At 39.1% G+C, this 21,779-nt stretch overlaps 1 protein-coding gene across 10 annotated transcripts in view; it reads left to right on the forward strand.

The window, feature by feature from the left end:
• UTRN (utrophin) overlaps window positions 1-21,779 on the forward strand; it is a 631,944-nt gene that overhangs the window by 204,561 nt on the left and 405,604 nt on the right. For all 10 annotated transcript variants that reach the window (XM_019488372.2, XM_014605522.3, XM_059713704.1 and 7 more), the window contains 7 exons: window positions 946-1,125; window positions 2,216-2,385; window positions 7,576-7,699; window positions 10,785-10,872; window positions 14,256-14,497; window positions 15,576-15,756; window positions 19,284-19,429. In XM_019488372.2, coding sequence (XP_019343917.1) covers window positions 946-1,125; window positions 2,216-2,385; window positions 7,576-7,699; window positions 10,785-10,872; window positions 14,256-14,497; window positions 15,576-15,756; window positions 19,284-19,429 — 1,131 coding nt within the window. The remainder of the gene's footprint in view (window positions 1-945; window positions 1,126-2,215; window positions 2,386-7,575; window positions 7,700-10,784; window positions 10,873-14,255; window positions 14,498-15,575; window positions 15,757-19,283; window positions 19,430-21,779) is intronic.

Consider the following 21,779-nt stretch of genomic DNA (forward strand, 5'->3'; position numbering starts at 1 on the left):
TTACAAATTCCTTCTAAATTTTTTTTCAACTGTTAGCTTATAGAAGTTGCACTCTCTTTCAATATTCAAAAAAGTTTCCCAGACTTTCTGGCTTGGAGTTAAGAAAATATTCTTTTTTAGCAACTCTAGGAACTTCCATTGAATTTCTAAATAAGCATCTTTTTCCGTCTCCTCTGTAGAACATTGTTTGATAAAAGATCTTTTTCATTTCCAAAACTTCCCAAACATTGAAAATCAGTCAGTAATTTTAGCTTTTTGTCTATTTAAAAAAAAATAAGTAAAGAATGCAGTTGGTCTGATTTCACCTGTGAATGCTTAGCACCTGTAAAAATTACAAAATTCTTTGCTCGGTGTTTGTCTAAATGTTTCACTGAGGTTTGTTTTTCTATTTTTTCCTTGAAAAATGACATCTCTTTTGATTATTTGAAGTATTTTGGGTAACTCTCATTCTATGGGCTGCTTTTTTAAGCTGGAGTGAAAGGGGTGAGAATTTAGGTGGCCTTTGCCCTCTTAAACTTTCCTAGCATAGCGTCATTTAAAGGGAATTTTCTGGGATTTGTGGCTTTACTTCCTTCTCTTTCTGTTCCAAAAAACCCCACTATAAAAGTCAAACTCCATTCTTGCATTACAGGATGGGTGCCTTGTATGATTAACAAAGTTTTTGTTTTTTTGAAGATTGTCAGCATATTTAGCACTTAACTATAAGCTAGCATTTTAGTAATACTGGTAAAATAGCATTACTGATTATCCAGTATAATACTACGTTTGTGGGCTTATTCTCATGCATTTTTATGTCTCCTGTAGCATGGTAAAACATGGTGCTTTCAAACTTGTAGTATCCATAGATCATGTGATAAATTTGCCCATGGATTTTAAAAACAAAACAGCAAATTAGCATGTGATCTGAAAATTCATACGGCCAATTAACTGTTTTTTCAATGTCAGATTTTGAAGGAGGATATGGGAATGAAGCGTCAAGTGCTAGACCAGTTGAGTGAGATTGGTCAAGATGTGGCACAGCTCCTTGGGAACGAAAGGGCTTCAAATAAAATTGACTGTGATCTGGAGGAACTAACTCAGAGGTGGGACAGCTTAGTTCAGAAGCTTGAGGACTTCTCTAACCAGGTACCCAAACAGTAACACATTGTCTTTCAGTTTTTCAGATGTGTGTGCTTATATGCACAAAATCCTGGGGAATGTTTGCTAGCAGCTTAGGGAAAAAGGGTTCAGGTGCTTAGACTCCTGGCCAGTTTTATACCTGGTATATACTCTGAGGATTTCCTTGGTTTTCAGACTGCCAAGTAGTTAACTCCACAGACACTGCTCTTCTGTTTTTACTCAGAGTAAAAAACATGGGCAGGCTGTATTGATATCTTCGCTTTTACTGGTGGGCAAAATGCTTTGCTAGAAGTTGCATACTGTGTTTTTGTTTATGTGACTTTCTAAACATTGTAAGACTGCTGAAACTGGCTAATGTGTGGTTCCTTTACAAGCCGGAGTTAATGTCTAGTCATACCAAAGTTTTTAGCTTAGCCCATTTTGATTTTTTTTCTCTGTGTAAAACAAATTTACCCCACTGGATTGAGCATCAACTTTTATTTTGACACACAAGAATAATAGCAAGGGTGAAATGTTTAGTATGTCTCTTACTGTTCTGGGTTCTAGTTGGCATTTCTTACTCAGGTGATCTCTTACTGACCTTGGTGAGAATTTTGTTTCACTAAGGAGCTCTGAGTAGGCTAACTCTTAGGACTTCATTTTCCCCAAAGACTTAAGCTTAACTTTTACCTGCACTCCTAGGTGACTTGGTTCAAACCCCATTCGAGTCTGTAGAAGGAATCCCCGTGGCTTTAGTGGCATTTGGATCGGGTCCCTTTTGTGTCAGACTTTGCATAATTGAAGCTTTACTTAGGAAAAAAATGTTCTGGAACACTAATACATTTTTAAATTATACTTAAACCTTAAAGAATCTTATTTGTAACTATTGAATAAAAATCTATCATGAGTGTTGTTGAATAAGTTTATTCTTTGCTGAGTATTCTGCAGAAATAATATTTGACAACTTTTGATGAAGACGCTGTATGAAAGCTGGTTATGATGATTGCTAGTATCGACTGGATTTATTACTGCCATATCAAGGCAATGGATTAATTTAAATTTAACATGGAGTTTATATTATAAAACAGTAACATTTTTTACTCATCATTTTGTGTAGGTGACTCAGGCTGTGGGAACTGTAGGGTTCTCCCAAGTTTCACACAAGACTGTTATGGAAATGGTATCTGTAAAGGAGCAGGTGGCAGTAAAACGGTCCAAACAAGAATTGCCACCACCTCCCCCACCGAAGAAAAGACAAATCCCTCCGGACATTGAAACAAAGAAAAAGTAAGAACATGTTGTTGGCGTTTTTACTCACCATGTAACTTTTTCAATTTCATTTCAGAATAAAAGACTTAGGAAAAAGTCTTGATTAAAAAAAAAAAGGCATTTGTTATTTGTATTGCAGTTATTCAGGCCCTGATTTAGCTGAAATTTTTTGTCGTTTTGTGTTGATCCCCGTGTGATAGTAGGGTGCATTTTGCACTGAATCCCTGCTTAAGCACAACCTGCAACTTTGCCAAGTGCTTTAAGTGGTGACTAAATCTTTTGGAAGTAATAAATAACTATTAATCCTTTCCTTGGTCAAAAATCAAATGATCTGTCCTTTCTCACAGATGTGTTTTTTTGTAGACCTGACTTCTGGTTTAAGTTGTGAGGCTGATCAACTGTGTGTTGTGTGGATGTTTGTGTGTGCAGTGGGTGACGCTCTGTTCTCTGTGCCTAAATGAGTGACTGAAAATGTCATTTATTGTACACGTTTTCCTTGGTAAAAGCATTTTAGGTCTATCAAAGAAAGCCACAATGCAACTATTGCGAAGTACTTTATTGATTTAGTTATTTCTTTCTAATTGTATTAAAAAGGTATAGTAGCACAGAAAAAAGCAGACACTGAAAAATGAAGATGCAAAATTTTTAGCGAGATCTCATTCTGGAGATCCCTCTTCCTCCTCCCACCTCTACCCCTACTCCCATCTAAATCTAAGGCGGTGTCCTTTATAAAATACCATGCTTAAAACTAGATGCTGTTGTTAAGATAAATGAACAAGGAAATGCTGTCCCTGTATTTATCTTAGGCCTTTTGCTTTTCATTCCTTTTACTCTTCTAAAAAATTTAGCAGTTTGAATTCTCTGTACACCTAAGTATTGGGCCTGAATCAGGAACAGGGTTTCACTGTCCTAGGTGTATTTCTCATTTTACAGATGGAGAATGGAGACATTAGAGAGATTAAAGGGGTTGCTCAGTCACACAAGCAGTCTGTAGGAGGCCAAGAAACTGAACCTAGATCTCTGAAGCCCTGGCGTAGTGTTTTAACCATAATACCATCCTTCCCCTTAGTAGTTCCTGCTGTACAAACTGTTTTTGCTTTATCATCTACCTTCCTTGTATTACAGTTGTATCAGCAAATATACTTGGGGGGGAAAAAACTGGTTAAATTTTTAGTTAATGTTTTCTTGCTATACCTCCCTGTAGCTTGTATTTGAGCCAGTAAATGAACAATGACAGGAAATCTGCAGATTCTCCCATGAACAGTTCCTTAGTGACTAACATTAACTTGCCAGAATTTTTCTCACTGGAATTATTTTCAGGCTTTTGTTTTGCAGTGGGGTTTGTCTTTATGGGTGAGAGAGAGCAGTATAAGCAGAGGTTTGACTTTAAGCCAGTACAGTTCTGCCTTGTGAGTGGACATTCCCATTTGGCATAAGAATGGTGTTTTTGTTTTTTAATTAGGCAGTGTGGAAGGTGTTTAAGCCAGTGGGGCTCAGCCTTCTTAGATCTGAGGCACCTCTAGTTAGATTTGAGGAACTCCTCAGAAAGCGCTAGCTCTTAAGTTTTCACTCATTTTTTAACTATGGAAAAATAATAGAACTTTTTATTGCAAAGAATTTAGAAAGATTAAAAAAGTTGAACTGTTTTTAACACTATGAATAAAATCTCTGGTTTTGTTAATCTAATTTTGTGAATCAGGTTTCCACACCTGATTCCAGAAAACCCGTGAAAGGATCTCAAGACACCCCTGGGTGCTGTAACATCTGGGTTGGGAATCTCTGGTTTAAGCACAAGAAGGTTATGTTGGCATGGAACGACTCAGAGCCTGTATTGTAAACCAGTTGTCAGCAATTCATTCAGAAAGGTTTTCCCATTGTTTTCCATTTCCTATCATTATTGTTACAGAAGACTAGAGCCAAATCATTCATAGTTCACTTCCATTGAGTCATTTCAATGCTTCAAAGTTTGGCACCTCTAGGATGACAGCCTAAATCAAGAGAATTAGGAGCTTAGGATCCGTTTACAGTCATTGAGGGTATTTTGCCATCTCCAAAGGACAAACTCTTGTTAGATTTGGGGCTGGAAGAAGAACAAGCAAGAGAGCCTGAAACAGTAGCCCAGTGACCCTGGTGCTGTGGTTACTTTTTGATACGACTGTCTAAAATAAAATGCACAGACAGCCCAGCTATCTGCTTCTCATTGTCCTTGCCCCTCCCCCACGGGCATACCTCATCACTCGGTCTACAGAATCAGGCTCCCTTTTTCTTATTTTCCTTCATAGATTCATAGATGTTAGGGTCGGAAGGGACCTCAATATATCATCGAGTCCAACCCCCTGCATAAGCAGGAAAGAGTACTGGGTCTAGATGACCCCAGCTAGATGCTCATCTAACCTCCTCTTGAAGACCCCCAGGGTAGGGGAGAGCACCACCTCCCTTGGGAGCCCGTTCCAGACCCTGGCCACTCGAACTGTGAAGAAGTTCTTCCTAATGTCCAATCTAAATCTGCTCTCTGCTAGCTTGTGGCCATTATTTCTTGTAACCCCTGGGGGCGCCTTGGTAAATAAATACTCACCAATTCCCTTCTGTGCCCCCGTGATGAACTTATAGGCAACCACAAGGTCGCCTCTCAACCTTCTCTTGCGGAGGCTGAAAAGATCCAGTTTCTCTAGTCTCTCCTCGTAGGGCTTGGTCTGCAGGCCCTTAACCATACGAGTGGCCCTTCTCTGGACCCTCTCCAGGTTATCCGCATCCCTCTTGAATTGCGGCGCCCAGAATTGCACGCAGTACTCCAACTGCGGTCTGACCAGCGCCCGATAGAGGGGAAGTATCACCTCCTTGGACCTATTCGTCATGCATCTGCTGATGCACGATAAAGTGCCATTGGCTTTTCTGATGGCTTCGTCACACTGCCGACTCATGTTCATCTTGGAGTCCACTAGGATTCCAAGATCCCTTTCCACTTCTGTGCTACTCAGCAGGTCATTCCCTAGGCTGTAGGTGTGCTGGACATTCTTCCTCCCTAGGTGCAGCACTTTGCATTTCTCCTTGTTGAATTGCATTCTGTTGTTTTCTGCCCACTTGTCCAACCTGTCCAGATCTGCTTGCAGCTCTTCCCTGCCCTCCGGCGTGTCCACATCTCCCCATAGCTTTGTGTCATCTGCAAACTTGGACAGAGTACATTTCACTCCCTCGTCCAAGTCACTGATGAAGACATTAAAGAGTATCGGTCCAAGGACCGAGCCCTGCGGGACCCCACTGCCCACACCCTTCCAGGTCGAAACTGACCCATCCACCACAACTCTCTGGGTGCGACCCTCCAGCCAATTCGCCACCCACCGGACTGTGTAGTCATCCAAGTCACAGCCTCTTAACTTGTTCACCAGTATGGGGTGGGATACCGTATCGAAGGCCTTCCTGAAGTCTAAGTATACGACATCCACCCCTCCTCCTGTGTCCAGGCATTTCGTAACCTGGTCATAAAAAGAAACTAGATTGGTCAGGCACGATCTGCCTGCCACGAACCCGTGCTGATTTCCCCTCAGCATAAATTGTCCTGCCGGGCTCTCACAAATGTGAGCCTTGATAATTTTTTCAAAGACTTTGCCAAGGATGGAGGTGAGACTGACAGGTCTATAGTTGCCGGGTACTGGCCCCATAAATGCATAAATCTTGAATTAATTTATTTCTTGTTGTCCCAGATTTAGTAGAAGGGATAGAAGGTACCAACACCCACCCTCTTCTATTAGGGCACTCTTCTGGGATGTGGGAAATGTTTGTTTGAACCCTGCTTAGGCTGAAGAAAGCCAGAAACCCAGGTGTTCCACTTTTTGGGCAAGTGCTGTAACGACTAATGTATTATGCAGGAGGTGGGCATCTCTGGAGGTTCTTTGTTTTGTACTGAACTCCTTACTGTCAGTGTCAATGGCGCATCAGAGGCAGATTTTGTTTCACCTAGTGCAGGGGCGGGCAATTATTTTGGGCGGAGGGCCACTTACTGAGTTTTGGCAAGCCATCGAGGGCTGCATGATAGGCAGCCAGGGGGAGATAAATATTAATTTTCTAAATTTTTTAGGGCCCCCACGGGCCAGATAGAATATCCTGGTGGGCTGCATCCAGCCCCTGGGCCGCATTTTGCCCACCCCTGACCTAGTGGGTGACCAAAGGGCAGCTTAAGGCCAATTCTGAATTTCCCCTGCTAAAGTGTCTGAACAATTCTGTTACCTCCTCTGGCTGCCTAAGTACTCCCAATATAGGATTAGGGAGATGTCTGTGTGTCTTTGGAGGGTGATCTTATTCTTATAATTGAGGTACTTACATGCCCAGGGAATAATTAGAATTGCTCCTACAGTTTTGCCAGGTAACTTCCAAGTGGCACGTGGTCATCTACTACAAGGTGAAATCAAATTCTGCCCTAGGTGTAGTCTGTAGGTGCTGCCAGATTGAGGATTTAAGTAGGCCATAAGTACCTTCTAGCTCCAGTCTACATTGTAATGGAGTTTTGGTAGGAGTTAACTACTCTGGTGCTTGATCTGGATTGCTTCTGAGCATGTCAATAAGCATTAGGAAACAGGGAACTTTTCAGGCCAGAAATAGAGGTGTATAATGATTTGAGGTGCCTAAGTGGTTTTGGAGCAGCTGGAAAGTGGGGGGAAAAAAGGGATTCAATTTGGATCACTATTTGTGATTTTAAAATAGGTAAATCCTATTTAGCTGCCTACAAGAGTGAGTTTGGATCTGTTCCATAGTTCTTCAGCTACTGCTTCCATTTAAATGAATGGAAACTCTGGAAAACTCTGGTTCTTTTTTCTTATTCATGTTTTTTAGCTTGCTTTTATTTTTATTATATTAGAAAATTTAGGATGAGACTATGGCTTTGGAAGCTGTGCCCAAGGGGACACTGCTAACAGAAATAGTAGCCATTCGCATTAAGGTGAATATCAATACAAAAATATGAATAATATCATGTTCATCAGAGTTTATGCAAAGAGTTGATGATATTGCAATAGTTTATTGAAGGGCCTGTAAGCAGAGAGCTTTGTCACTGCTCATTTGTGGTAGGATAGTAATCTGGGAATACATGAATGTGTGTGCACAGCTCTGCTTTCTCGGGATTAATGAAGGAATGTGCTGAATTTAATAAAGGACACAATGACTGAACAGAGAAAAAAATGACTAAAAATTGTATCATCTGACCTTTTAAACCAGGTTTGATGCTGAAAATGCTGAGCTGTTGAACTGGATTTCAAAATCAAAAGCTACCATTCAGGCCATGAACATCAAAGAATACAAGAAGATGAGAGAGACTTCAAACATGAAAGAAAAGTTGAAGGTAAAATGAGAAGATTGAAGGATGTTCCAGTGAATAGTTTATTTTGTCAGTTTAAGCTTGCGATCAGCTGGAGGTACAGGCTGGTCTGAGAGCTTCCTGTGGATTAGGTCTTGCTTTTATTAAATTGGTTCAGATTGATGGACAGACATGGGACTCTGACCGTTCAAAATATTATCATTGAATTTATTAGAAAATAAATCATCAATTTACTAGAAGGATTTTTCATTTTGGTTTTACTAATTTCTTTTTGGTGTACTGATGTGTGAATTTCTTGAGGATTATTAGATTTTCCTAAATATCCAGAAAGGTTGGAGTTAAAAAAAAATGCATTAAGACTTGGAAGGATATCATAGGATGTCATCTCAAGCTATTATTATTAATGAAGTCATTGTTAATAGAACTGCTCAAGTGTGTACATCCTTTTCCAGAACAGAGCCCTGACCAGAAGAGTTTACAAGCTGTGATTCCATCTCCTATGTAGAGACCCATTTGAGTCAGTAAGACAGCTTCCTTGGGTTTCTTGAATGAATTGCAGGTCTGCATGAAGACTAGAGCAGAGGAGGTAACAGAGTGAAAAGGTGGAGGAGAAAAGTATGAGGTCTTGAGGTTATTTGACAGATGATCATACATCATAGGAAGGCGCATACTTTTAAAAAATGTAGTGTTAGACCACAGGTTGCAGGCTGTATCTGGTTTGCGAATGCATTTTCTTCAGCTTGCCAAGGTTCAGTCTGGCCTGTGGTGGCACAGGTAATTGGCAGCCTACAGCTCAGCTAAGCACATCCCCTGTTTCCAATCTGCATCATGCCCTAAACCATGCCCTCCAGCTCCTGCAGCACTTCCCTCAGAGGTCCTTCCTGCTGCTCTGCACCCTTAGGGCAGATACTGTTTCCCCTTCCTGCCAAATTTACCTCTTCCCCACTGAGACTGGGGACAGGAATTGGGAGCAGCAGCTGGTTTGGTTACTGTAAAAGAAAGCAGTGGCCCATGGTGGCAGTGGGGTTGCAAGTGCTGGCCTGCTGCTCAGAGAAGGTTGTTGGGCCCTGTTATAGACAGAAGCGCATAAATTGTTTTTGAAAGGGCAGAATAATTTGGAAGAGGTTGATATATGGCACAAAAGGGATTAGGAGGGACCTTCTTGGAGGGGAGTCCCTGTGGGGAAAATTAAAAAGAGGGAAATGTGAAGGACTATTTTAGGAGAACGTTCAGCTAAATTGCTGGGATTGAGGAGAGTTGTCTAACTGAGAACGGAAAGGAGGAAGGAGCTAAGAAGAAAGGGAGCCACCACATGAACTGGCCCTATCTCAGCTTTAAAGTCCTAGACTAATTTTTTACTAGCAAGTTAAAGAAACCTGTAAGAAGCAGACAAGGTTCCTTGGGTGAATCTGATATCTTTCATTAGACCAACCCAAATAGTTGGAAAATAATTATCATTAATAATTATTAATAATAATTATTAATAATATAAAATTATTATCATTTATATAATCAATATTATTAATCATTATTAATAAGATACTTTAATAATATAATAATATACATATTATTAATAATTATTTTCCAACTATTTGAGTTGGTCTAATAAAAGATATCAGATTCACCCAAGGAACCTTGTCTGCCTATGTCCTTAGACCAACACGGCTACAACCTACACCCCTGTAAGAAGCAGTTATTTTACTGTAAAAGAAGTCTTTGTTTCCTTGCCACTTCTGATTATTGTGTTTCCTTCATTTGAATTCAACAGGAATGTTTTCTCTGAATGTGAAGTAGGAGAACTTGATAATACCATGGAGCTTTGTTTCTATTTTTACTGTAATCTGTTGTTGTTTAGCCCATATTTAAATTTATTCAAAGTCAAGCTGAGTCAGTGGGTGGACTTCCTTGGCCTTTGATTTTTGAGGGCCTGACTCATATACTTTACAGCTAATTGTACGTTCCAAATGAGCAGTAAGAGGACAGTGTACTCAGCTGCGAAAAAAACCAAGCTGTAGTAGTTACATTCTGAGAGTCGACATTTGGCTCTGCAGATATTTGTGTTTCCATTAATGAATCCACAGGAATCTGGGAAATCTGAAGTTTCTAGTTTAACCGTAAAGAAGATACATAGTTGCAGGCTTCCCTGCACTGCTTTGTCTAAATGATTTAGTTGGAGCTGTCTAAGTTCTTGCAAGTTCAGGATTTCATTATACCATACCATGAAACTTGAAAACTTAAAAGGTTTAATTATTTTTAAGTAATTTAAGTTTCTTTAGATCCATACCTTTTTCCAAATAAGAGTGTTTTTATGATTAGCATATTTGTTTTTAAAAATCTAAGTTGAATACATGAGATTTCAGATCATTTTCATGGTCATTCCTATATACTGTGGGAGTGGATTTTTTTACTTGTCACCCATGTGGTCAAGAAATCTGTCCTCATGCTGACTGGTAGATTATATAAGGGTGATTGTGTAGAGGGAGGTGGTTCCTCGGATACCTTGGACAGTCCCATGGAATTTGAATATCCTCCCCAAACTCTGGAATTTAATTATGTTCTGTGAGGAACCAAAGCAGAAAGTAGAAGATGGGTGTGAGGGTGGTACTTTCTCCTAGGCATCTTCATCCAAAACTTCTGGCAAAGGTGGCCATATCAGTTTTGCATTTCTTTTATATAAATGTGTATATAGAAAAGTGTGTTTTACTTAACAGCCAACAAATGGTAACAGTTTTTGGTTACAGGCAACATTTCTGAGATCTGAATGGATTTTGAGACATACGGAACAATTCTACCTCTCATTTTTATCAGCCAACTAGACCTTTCTAATTACCGTTTTACTTGTGATATTCTCCCAAGATTAATTTTTTGCTTGTTTTGGTACCTGTAAGAAATAATCTGAAGCATGGTTTTGGGTTATTTTCTGAAGCAAACATGACTAAGTACACTTTCCATTGTGTATTGCTGCTTGCAGTTTGGGTCTTCTGCAAGAATCTTGGACTCTATGCCAAGTAGTAGCAAAACCATGTGTTGTGCTCTGTTGAAGAAGTTTTGCTATCAATAGAAACACACATTTTTGATTTTCTGTTTTTGGGGGGGAATCAATTTGCAGGCAATAGAAAAAGAGAGGACTGAGAAAAGCCAAAAGTTAGATGAACTGAAACAAAGTGGACAGAATCTTTTGGATCAAATGGGAAAGGGTAAGAGATCTTCAAAACTCTTTCATTTGTTTTGATGGAGGCCACAGATTATAAGCATGTGGGTGAGTAAAGGGAGAGGTATTGAATGAAGTTGCTTTCTACAGTTAAGAATTTTGAAATCTAACATACGTTCTTCTCTTAAAATGGTCACGATTGGTGCACAAAACGCATCTGGATGAACACAAAAGCTTATAAGCACTAAATATTTTTCCAGCCATGTGTTCCTAAGACATTGTAAATAGGCATTGTATTGTATTTCCATTGAACTGATGGTGTTGAAAAAGGCAGTATTATAAATTGCATAATTATGTGGCCTGCATCCTTTCCCCTGAATTCCACAAAAAATTGCTTTTATTCCCGACTTTAAAGACATTTCAGTGTTAAGGTAAAATATGAATCCCAAAAATATCAGTGCACCTTTCAATATTCGACTGTTGTACCCACGCTTATCATTATTTGTTCAGCATGTTTTTGATATCGTCCTTTTTTATGGTACAGAGGGAAAAAATGATTGTATTTTCAGATATGTTTCAATTGTTAGTTAAATCCCTATTGCTAGTTAATTGCTAGTTAAATTCCACTTCTGGAATCTTTTTATAATCATCATGAATAAAAAATTAATTTTGAAGTCCTGCCAAGATCTTGCTAGACAGCAAGGCACCTTCTACACGTGCGGGCAAAACCATGATTGGACCTAATGCATGATCCACACAATTGTACCTCCTGCCATGCCACATGCATGGCAGGAAATGTGATTGTGGGATTGTGCATTAGATCCAATTAAACCTTGTTGCCAGGGGGAACCTGATCCTGGGTTCTTCCTGCATTGGCAAGAAGCAGGTTGCCATACTGGGAGCCCCCTTTAAGGGGGAACTTCCAGCTGCAGGGGTCATATGCAGCTGAGACTGAGAGTCTTGTGCCTGACAGTGCTCTTGGTACCAGCTGCCCCACATGTGTAGCCAGGACTGAGAGCTGCGTCGGGTGTGGGACTCTGCCCTGGCTGCATGTGTGGGCCCAGAGCTGAGTCTTGGGGATTGTGGCTGCTGTGATCCCCTGGGCTTGGGGGTTTCATGCTGGGCATGGTGCACCCCTGTTTCTGGGAGCCCTGTCACATGCTACATATGCAAATTTGCTACACATGCAAATTACAGATAGATTGCAACTAGTTATAAAGTTGGTACACATTTTTGAGGTCTAACTTTTTAGCTGGATGGAACGTTTTATCGTGTGTTAAGTACTGGTCTTAAGGTAATTGAGCAGTTAACCAGTTAATTGCACGATACCCCTGTAACATGTAGAGGGGACCTTAGTCAAATAAATATGATAAACATCTGAAAGTAGAACATGTCACATATTCCTATAAAGCACCTATTCAAATACTCGAGCTACAAGCTAATTGCTTCAACTGTAGAATGGCTGTCTGTTGCCATATTTATGATTGGCGGTGTTTTCAGCCAATCAGAGGTGTGATTCTTACAGGTTAACAGTCTATCTTTTGTACTTTGTCAGGCTTCTGCCAGGTTTCTGGACAGCCAATTTTTTCTCCCCACCAGCTCTTTGCTTAGAAAAATCTGGTTTGCTGAATGTCTCTAGCAGGTCATTTTTTTCCCTGGTAGAAGTGAAACTTCTAACATAAAGGTGTCAAACTCATCCTACCCCCTCGAGTGGATCTGGATGGTGCGGCTCTTTGCTTGCTGAATTTATATGTAGAGGCAGGGCAGACAGCAGTAGGGCGAATGGCAGGGGTTAATTCAGCTGACATGCATGCCTAACTATGCTTCATACCTTGGATTCCATGGCAGTCCCGTGGGCTACATGACATGGCTCAGTGACCCTGGGTTTTTGTTTACAACAGTAAGACTCTCCATACTTATTGATTCAGCCCTTTTGACCTGAGGGTTAGATAGTAGAAACTTGTGATACTCTGTACTTGCTCCTATGTTTCCAGCCTCTCTAAACTATAAGGCCTTCATAAAACACTACATATTGAGCATAGTGAAACAGAGTCTGCTTCAAAAATTTGATTTGTTCCGGATATTATAAAAAATCTTGTCTTATGTTTGATGTCTAGGGAGAAAAGTATATAATATAAAACAATTCAAAAATTGAAACCCCTTTTAAATATTCTGATTATTTTTTTTCACTTAGAGATTTTGCCTCATGAGTCCTTTTCTAAATCCATCTCATAAAGAAATAGCAACTTGAAGGAGAATCGACAGAAGAAAGTTAAGATTTCTAGAAAGCAAGATTTTTAGAAATACACTGTATTTCTAAGGGCCTGAATTGCTTATTGCTGTTGGCCTCAACTTTGGAGTACCTCAGTGATGATGATACAAATGCATTAGATATCACAAACCTGATAATTAAAGTAAAAGGTTCCTCATAGACTTGGATATTCAGCATACAGGGATAATGGTTACATTGAGAGTATCTGAAAGATCACTTTGTTCTGCTGTGTTGTCACAAGCCACAGTTCCCATTGCAAATTATTATGTCCATTAGCATTGGAGATGACTAATTGCTAGCACGATTATTTCTAGTAAGATCATGGCTGTATATGGGACACATTATATTTATTTTTTTTAGTGTAGGCAAAATCAACACTCATCCATTGCTAAAATAAATAATGGGTAAGAAAAGTGTGCAACTGTTAATGTTATGTTGCTGCATCTTCAAGTGGTGTATTGAACTGGTTATTCAAACTTACTTAATCTTTAAGATACCAATTCTGGCATGGAAAGAAAAATGATTTATGCAGTCTTTGTGGCTGACAGTAACCTTGTGTTTGTCAGGTTACTTTTGCAGCTATTCATATTACCTTCTGGTTGTTAATCACATTTTTCTATGATGTAACATAGTTCAGCTTTGTTCCCCATTTTTCTAGCCAGACATTACAAAACTCCCATCTACCCTTTCAAAGAATTTAGTGGCCTTGGGATGCAGTTAGGGACTGATGCTTTTCAATTTGCTGCTTGTCTGTTTCAACAATAACTCTAGAGCAATACAGGTAAAGGACTAAATAAAATGTCCTTGTACTAGCTTTATTTAATATTTTAATATGTTTAAGTGTTGAATTGCAAATGTACCATTTGTTATTTAAAATTAAATAAGGTGACAGCTTATCATTGTTGGTCATGAGGAAGTGAGTGAAAGGAGAATGTTTCACTGAATCATGCTTTATAATATTAATTTGGAAATCAAAATGCTTGTCACAGTTGTTAGAGACAGGGAGAGCTTTAGGGATGGCTGTGTTGAAAATAAAATTGTGATATTCTTGATGCAGATGTACATTTGTATATCTTAAGAGTGGAATGGTTAGATTTTTGTAAATTAAGATGCATTTCAGTTCATGTCATAGTAGTTTGTTTCCTTAATCTACTTAGAGGGACTTTCTGCTGAAGATGTGAAAAATTCACTGGAGAAAATACTGGCAGAATGGAAGGAAGTGGTTGGACACTTGGAGGAATTAGCAAAAAAGATTAAGTACCAAGAAGATATAAACACTTATTTTAGGGAAATGGGTGAACTTGAGAAGAGTCTAAACGAAAAGGAGGTGTGGCTAAAAGATGTCACTTCTTCAGCATCCCAACAACAACCTTTAGCAGCTCTAAAGGAGTCATGCCAGGTAAGCATGGCAAACTTGTTTATATTGATATTAGACTTATGGAAGGGCAGAATACCAGAGTACCATTGCCTATGTCAACAGTTTAAGCTCCTCCATGACTTAGATACCTAATTTTCACTAAAAACCAATGTTCTTAGTGATCCAAGGGCATTTCAGTACCATCTCTGCACTGTGCTTGGCAATGGTGCAGTGAGCTACAACATGTACACTTTGGGCTTGCTCTAAGCCCCAGAATGGATACTCTGTAGCTTCCTGAGAGGCCTCTGGTCATATGTTAATAAGCTCTCTGTCTCAGGTATGTTATTGATGTGCACCTAGTACATTACTGAATTACATTGGCTTACTTTTTAGTGTATTTGGAGCACACATACTGTACTTCATTGTGAGCATTCTGGATGTGATCCAGAAGAACTGAAGAGCTACAAGGGCTGTGTACATATATCCACATAATCTGGGAGAATTCTCCCAGTTTTGTTCTCCTGATAGAGAAATTTACCCAGAGCCTCATGTACAGACATCTCAAATGCTGAGGCCCTGAAGAATGGATGTGTTAGCACTGCAGTGCTAATACTGTGCAGCTGGGAGTGGGCAGGGTGGGGAGCGGTGGCAGCGATGCTGTGTCCACATCTTAGTGTGCTCTGCAGGTTTCCTTAGTCTGCCTGGCATCCGTGAATAGGGTAGTCCTGACTGGCTGATCTAGGCTGCCCACAGTCAGTCTGTTTCCCTTCAGTGCAAGGTGGGGACTGTGAAGGGGGCACGTTCTACTTCCTGCTTGAGCAGCAGAATCGGGCAAGTGACTCCTGTCTCCTTGAGGGGGAAGAGGGAGATGCTGAAGGACTGTTTTCTCTTTTGAAAATAGCTGTGGCATGTACGGACATAAACTCTCTCAGGAGAAACTCTCCTGAGAGTGATTTAATCCTGGTTGTTCCCTAAGTCACTTAACACATCCTCAGTAGAAAGTTCCTTAACACTTTTGACCCTAAATCCTTTTGAATACTCATGGATCAAGATATTTATGACAGGGTTAAATAATACTCTTGTTTGATTTTTTTTTTTTTTTTCCCCCTCCCCCCCACAGCAAGAGCTCACTCATCTGTTAAGTCTTAGTCCTCAAACTGAACACATGAAGGCTACCTGCAAGGTGCTTACATCACACTCTTCTGCACCAAATTTCATTCAGGATGGCTTGAATGATATTACTGATCACTTCAAATCTGTCCAACAGAAATTAGAGGATCACCTCCAACAGCTGAAAAGAGGTAAACCGGCGTTATTCAACCTATATGAATGCCTCTGGTTCTTTTTCCCTTTAAAAAAAAACAGATTTTTGCAATATCTGAATGATGAGTCTGACCTTCTTAAAATCTCTGAGCTAGTCCTGCTCCATATAGCCACTGTTTTCTCTCCTCAGTGATGAAACTATGTAAATCATGTCATCACACTGAAAATGCCATACAGAATTCATAGCTTCTTATATAAATATAATATAGCTTTCCCATTTTTTCTATTTAGTCACAGTATATGACACCCTGTATTGGAAAGAATATCCAGATACTTGGTTTATTCATATTGGATGCCCTGTAATGCTAGTGACTTCCAAAGTGCTTTTTCTAAAAATGAGTGCTGAGACTGCTGCAAGGGAATGTAAAGAGAGACTATTTTCTTTTTAATATAATTTTATCATTTATAATGTGGCATGTAATAATGAAACATTTTATTGCTATTCTTGCCAAGGAACATTTCTCTCAGGAAGTAGTCTCCTACTCTATATAAACAGAATAGACAACAATACAACTTAAGATATTTGAGGTCCTTTTCTCTGGGACCATCCTGTTGAGAAGAATCAGGTCCATTATCAACCATGTTAGCACAAGAAAGGAGAAATAAATTCCTTTTATGATTTTATTATGCTTTTATTTTGAACAGAAAATGAAGGAGTAAAAGAACACTATGAAATTGATAAGTGCATGCAAAATGTATTTTTTTAGTTTTACAGCTTTATTGTTATTCATATATAATTCTATTTTGAAATTCTGCTCTAAAAACAAATTCCTTTGCTGGAGTTGTTTGGAATTTGCTTTGCTTTTCATGTACATGCTGCTTAGTTCTCTGTGGCACTAAAACTTTCATTATGAGCCTCCAAACCAGGCATGCTGGCTTCTGAGGGATTTTTAATGTAGCACACACATAAGTTGATCTGTTAATATTTTTCAGCTAAATATCAGTTGCACAGACCTATAAGTAGATCTTTCTCCCTCACTATACTTTTTTTGTTTTATGCATCCAAGAGACTTGCTGAAGTGTTTTGTGCTGGTTCCAGATGGTGTAGCAAAAACATTTGCTTTTTCTGGGTGCGGTAAAAATAGGTTCAAATACAGAACTATTAGGGCAGCTATTTAACTATATCATGTAAGGACTGAATCCTTTAAAGGTACATTGGTTCAGGAAAGTATATGATTAATATCCAGTGCACCATGCTACAATTATAGGGTATAGTTTTATGCTTTTTTGATGAAGAATTATTTTGTGACCTGTTTTTGATTTGATTCACATACATGTGAACAAATTTAATATTGCTTATTGCCATAGATTTTACAAGATGTGATTAGAATGTTTGAAAGCAGGTTATTTTTATACTTGACAAAGACCTAAAGCAAACTTGTTTCCTATCAGTGCCAGTAGATTTTAATTAATTTTTATCTGGTTGAGTAAATGCATCTTATGATTCAAATAATCATATAATATGTTCAATTTGGATTAAATATAATTTTTAAAACTGTAGTTTCTTTACAAATTAAAGTGGTTGCCATTGTGCAAACAGTGCTGTACTTCTAGTTCTCCAAAGAAGAACCTAGTAGTATCAAAACACAAAAATTCTGCCATAGTGAAAATGTCTGATTAATTTAGATAGAATTGTCATAAATAAAACCTTCAGGATTCTATACAGGGAAAACTGCCAGGGCTGAGAGTCTATAGAGTTTATGAACTGAAGGTTTCCAGTTTCTGCTCATAGTAGTTTTTTTCAGCATTTGATAGTCCCTTGTACCTAGAGTTGTGCTTACTGTGAGCACAGTTCCATACAGATGTTTTGATAAGAACCACAACTTGAAGTTTCTTTCAAAATTCTTCAAAATCTGTTTATCTAAATTCACTATAAGCAAGCTCCTGACTGTCAGGTTTTATTGTACTCTAAAATTTTAAACATAGCTTATTTCCCTTGCCATGAAACATTTTCCCTTAAAGCAGATATTGCTTTCTTTATAAGAAAAAGTGCTATATGGGCTTGGTTTGCCTCCAGTGGTGTTGACTCATTCTGCAGGTATAAATGGTATGATAGTTTTGACAGTCCACTGCTGAAAAAGAGCCTAGTGAGTCACTGCAGGGCTCAGCTGAGTTTTCAGTTGCGGTGCTAAAGAAACTGCTTATATACCTAAGGCCAGGGAGTTAGATAAGATATATTTTGGTAAGATTTTAATAGCCAGACTCTTTTTCATTGCTGATTTTGAAATTGAAATGTTTCTTGTCAATTTCAGAAATGTACAGACTAATTACCAAATTCTTTGCGAGATCCTAAAGAAGGCAAAAGCAGGAAACTTAAAAGCAAATAAAGATTTGCAGCAAAGGTCCTGGTAATGAATCCAAGATTCTTGGCTTTAGCTGCTTCTTCACTTGTCCCCAAGTAGTCCCTGGCATGTTGCCAACTCTATTGTTTCTTCAGGAACACTGAACATGCATAGTTTTTTGAAGATTTTATCTTAACTCCCGGAGACTCTGTAGGTGTGTCCTTCTTAGTTGTGATTTTCAGGTATTTAGGTTCCTAAATCTGAAGTGGGCAGTATGACCCAATGTCCTTGTCTCAGTCCCATTTTAAACATCTGTCCAGGCATTTTGTCAGTTTGGTCAAATGAAGGGTTTTGTTCTATTTTCAATGGGATGCCTGGGACTTGTGTTTAAAACAGGATTGTCCTGGTGAAAATGGGACTGAATCATATCCAGGCCACCCCAACCCCTCACTCTCTAACATGCTCAGCTGAGACCCATGCTCAGATACAGTGGAGCATGCCAGACAATGAGGTGTTTTGTTTTGAAACTAGGGAAGTATGATCACCCTTCAAGTGGGTTAAAAGGTACTTCTTCAGAGACATGAATTGGAGCCTTGTTCAGACTTGTGCTGAAGGTGGTCCCTAGTTCTTAGCTGGTACCTGCTTATTCTTACTGAGAGTCAAAAGTAGCTGGATGTGAGGTTAGCCACATCAGTCCCTTGTGTGCTCTTGGCTATAGAGCTTTGCATGTCTTAGCCTTGTTAGTAAGATAGGTTACATAGGTTGCCTAGAACCTGTGAAATTGTTTTTGAAATGGGGAGGAGGCTTCTTAAGTCATGTTGGGATTGTTATTTCTTATATTTTTATAGCTTTTACTGTATGTTATACAGACGAAACATGAACCAGAAAGGGCCCATCTTCACCACTCTGGTTATTTGCGGTATAAGGAATAAGCAGTAATTTTGATGTGTGGTTAGTTTGTATTTGTTTTTCATAGACATCCCAGAAAAACTACCATCACCACAAGCATTTCCATGAAAATTTAGCTGCTTGCAAGCTTTAGCAAGATCTGTTGCAAGTTTAGCTGCTTGCAAGCTTTATATTTTGTGGAAATGTGTCTCAAACAGATTTAAATATAGCCAAATATCTTTGATGTAGGCTTATTCCTTTTATAAATAAAAATACTCCTTGTCCATTTACATATATAGCACTTTTAAAAACAATAACGGTTTTATCAAAAACAGAGCTAGAAAGACAGCCTAGCCAGGAGTATTTGGATGCATTGAAGAGACTGAAGGATGTGTTGAATGAATCTGAATATAAAACACAGTCCATCATGAACTCAATGAATGACCCTAGTAAAGTGGAAAGAGCCTTACAACAGACAAAGGTAAGTTTATCTTAGTTTCCTAAGCTATCAACTTGGCCTCTTGTGTAATTTACTAACCACAGGGTTGATATTTTTCCTATGACGCCACATTTTCTCACATTAGCTGTTTCTGACTGGTTTTGAAAAGGTAGCATGAAGAAACAAGAATCTTACCTTCAGTAAGTATCTGAGGAGCAGCAGCTAGGGAGCCAAGCCTGCTGCCAGATCCACATGTTGGTGTGGCCTGCAGACTGATTTAGTGTGCTGGCCCAATCCATCTGGGGCCTGGGGTTGCATCCTGGGTCCACGGCCATATGCTGGGTCCAGCCCAGTGCAGCGCATGTGGGCCTGCAGCTAGGCTCAACCCTGTACTTGGGGCCATGTCATTTGGCTGGGGGGAGTTCCCCCTGAGTCCAGAAATTTGGCAGAACAGTGACAGCATTAATAGCCATGGCTTTTGGAGTCTCAGGAATTAAGGCTGCTATCACTTCCCTGCTGCAACTTTTCCAGATTCATGGGGATCCATTTTCCTTGCATATTATACACACCCTAATTTCTATCAGTTGGTTTTGGGGAACAAGGTTTAGGTTATATACTACAAAAAAAAAGGTACCCTCAGGTTTTTTAGCTAGGTTGCCTGAGAAATGGAAGTACATAGAGGTTTGGTATACCCTAGTCAAATTAAGTCTGACGTACACCATTTCCTAGATAAATTAACTTTTTTATGAATTGAGGTGTGTAAGACTTCAACTTTTTAAATCAGAAACTGGCATAATGTATTTGTGTGTTTATTAATAGGGCCTCCTGGATGGCTTTGCAGAGGCAAACAGTACTATGTTCATATACCACATGGAAAACTTCCTTACAAATTCTGTAATGTGGGAGGAATAAAATCTTGCTTACAATTCCATGCTTCTAGGGTAGGCAGAAATCTTTGGATGAAAGTTGCAATATAAACATCAGTCGACACCATCAACACCAAACAATGTTTCCAAAGGGGGGTGGGTGGGTGGGTGTGTGTGTGTGTGTGTGTGTGTGTGTGCACGCACGCACACGCGCGCGTGCATGGTATTCTTGAAAAGGTTTTGTGTGTGTGTGCATTCTTCTAAAATTACCTTTAATCTATTCCCCATCCCGTTTTGAAAATTGCTTTAGTACGGTAACATTTTCCTCTTTGTCTGTGCTATAGTTTAGGAATGTTTGGAAGGAAGCTGGTGAAACTCTTGAAGATAATCACTTTTTAAAATACACACATACATACACTTTTGGTTGAGAGATTCAGTTAGGATAGTTGAAATTCCAGTAAATGAGGATATAAGTACTTTGCTTGTAGAGCAAAGTGTGACTACACGTTCATTAAAGCACCATAGTTACTGTGCATTAAGTTTAGTACTTGTATAATCAAGTACTAAGTCAGTGTGCGGTGACTGGTGCTACTGTACATTAGTGCCAGTGCATACCTTTTTAGTGATGCTACTGTGCAGTAGTTTAATACTACTGCGCAGTAGCATATTAGCACTGTTTTTGATGTGATATGCTACTGAGCATTTAGCATCTTGTGTAGATGCACCCAGGGTGTTGGAAACCATAAGTATGTTGACTTTCTAGTCTTTAGAGAGGTAGTTAGCTGTGTTTAATCAGAAGTCAGGGTAGATATACACCTTTATAAACTAACCAAATAAGATTATATATAGAGCACAAGCTTTCATAAACCTGAGTTCACTTAATCGGATGCTATGGAAAGCACCAATGCTATTAAAAGTACAGAAAGCAGTAGTATATAAGAAGAGAGAAATTAGAATACAAAAGACAAGAGAGGGAGAGGGAGATAGAGAGGGGCAGTGCTAGGAGAGAAAAGCAAACCAGCAGTAAACCAATGGGAACAAAGGGGGTCACAAATGCTAATCCAGGTAATGAGATTAGAATTCATAGTCTCTGTTTAAGCCATACTTAATACAGTCCAGTCTGGATGATTTCTTGTTTTACAGTTTGCTGTTCAACTGGTTTTTAATTTTTTTTTGCCTGAGAACAGCAATCTTGAGATCAGTGAACCTGAGGTCATTAGGCATCTGTCTGATCCTTCTTTTATTGCAAAAGTCTTCTCTACCTTTGAGACTAATTTACCAGAAGGGACATACCAAGCAAGTGAAAATGAGTACTGTGAAAGCTATAACAGAGGGCAACATCGATTTAAAGATGGCAAGATGAGTGAGAACTCAAGTGACCTATGTTGCCCTCAGTCTTGCAAAGAGCTGTAAGTGCCTGTGGCCTGAGTCCCAAGTTTTACATAAAATGGTGGTAATATTAGTCCTTATTTTGGATTACTTTTAAAGGCTAGGGGCTTTATTTATTTTTTTTGCAATTAATATTT

Source organism: Alligator mississippiensis, chromosome 1 (assembly GCF_030867095.1).
Source record: "Alligator mississippiensis isolate rAllMis1 chromosome 1, rAllMis1, whole genome shotgun sequence".
NCBI classification, from domain to species: domain Eukaryota; kingdom Metazoa; phylum Chordata; order Crocodylia; family Alligatoridae; genus Alligator; species Alligator mississippiensis.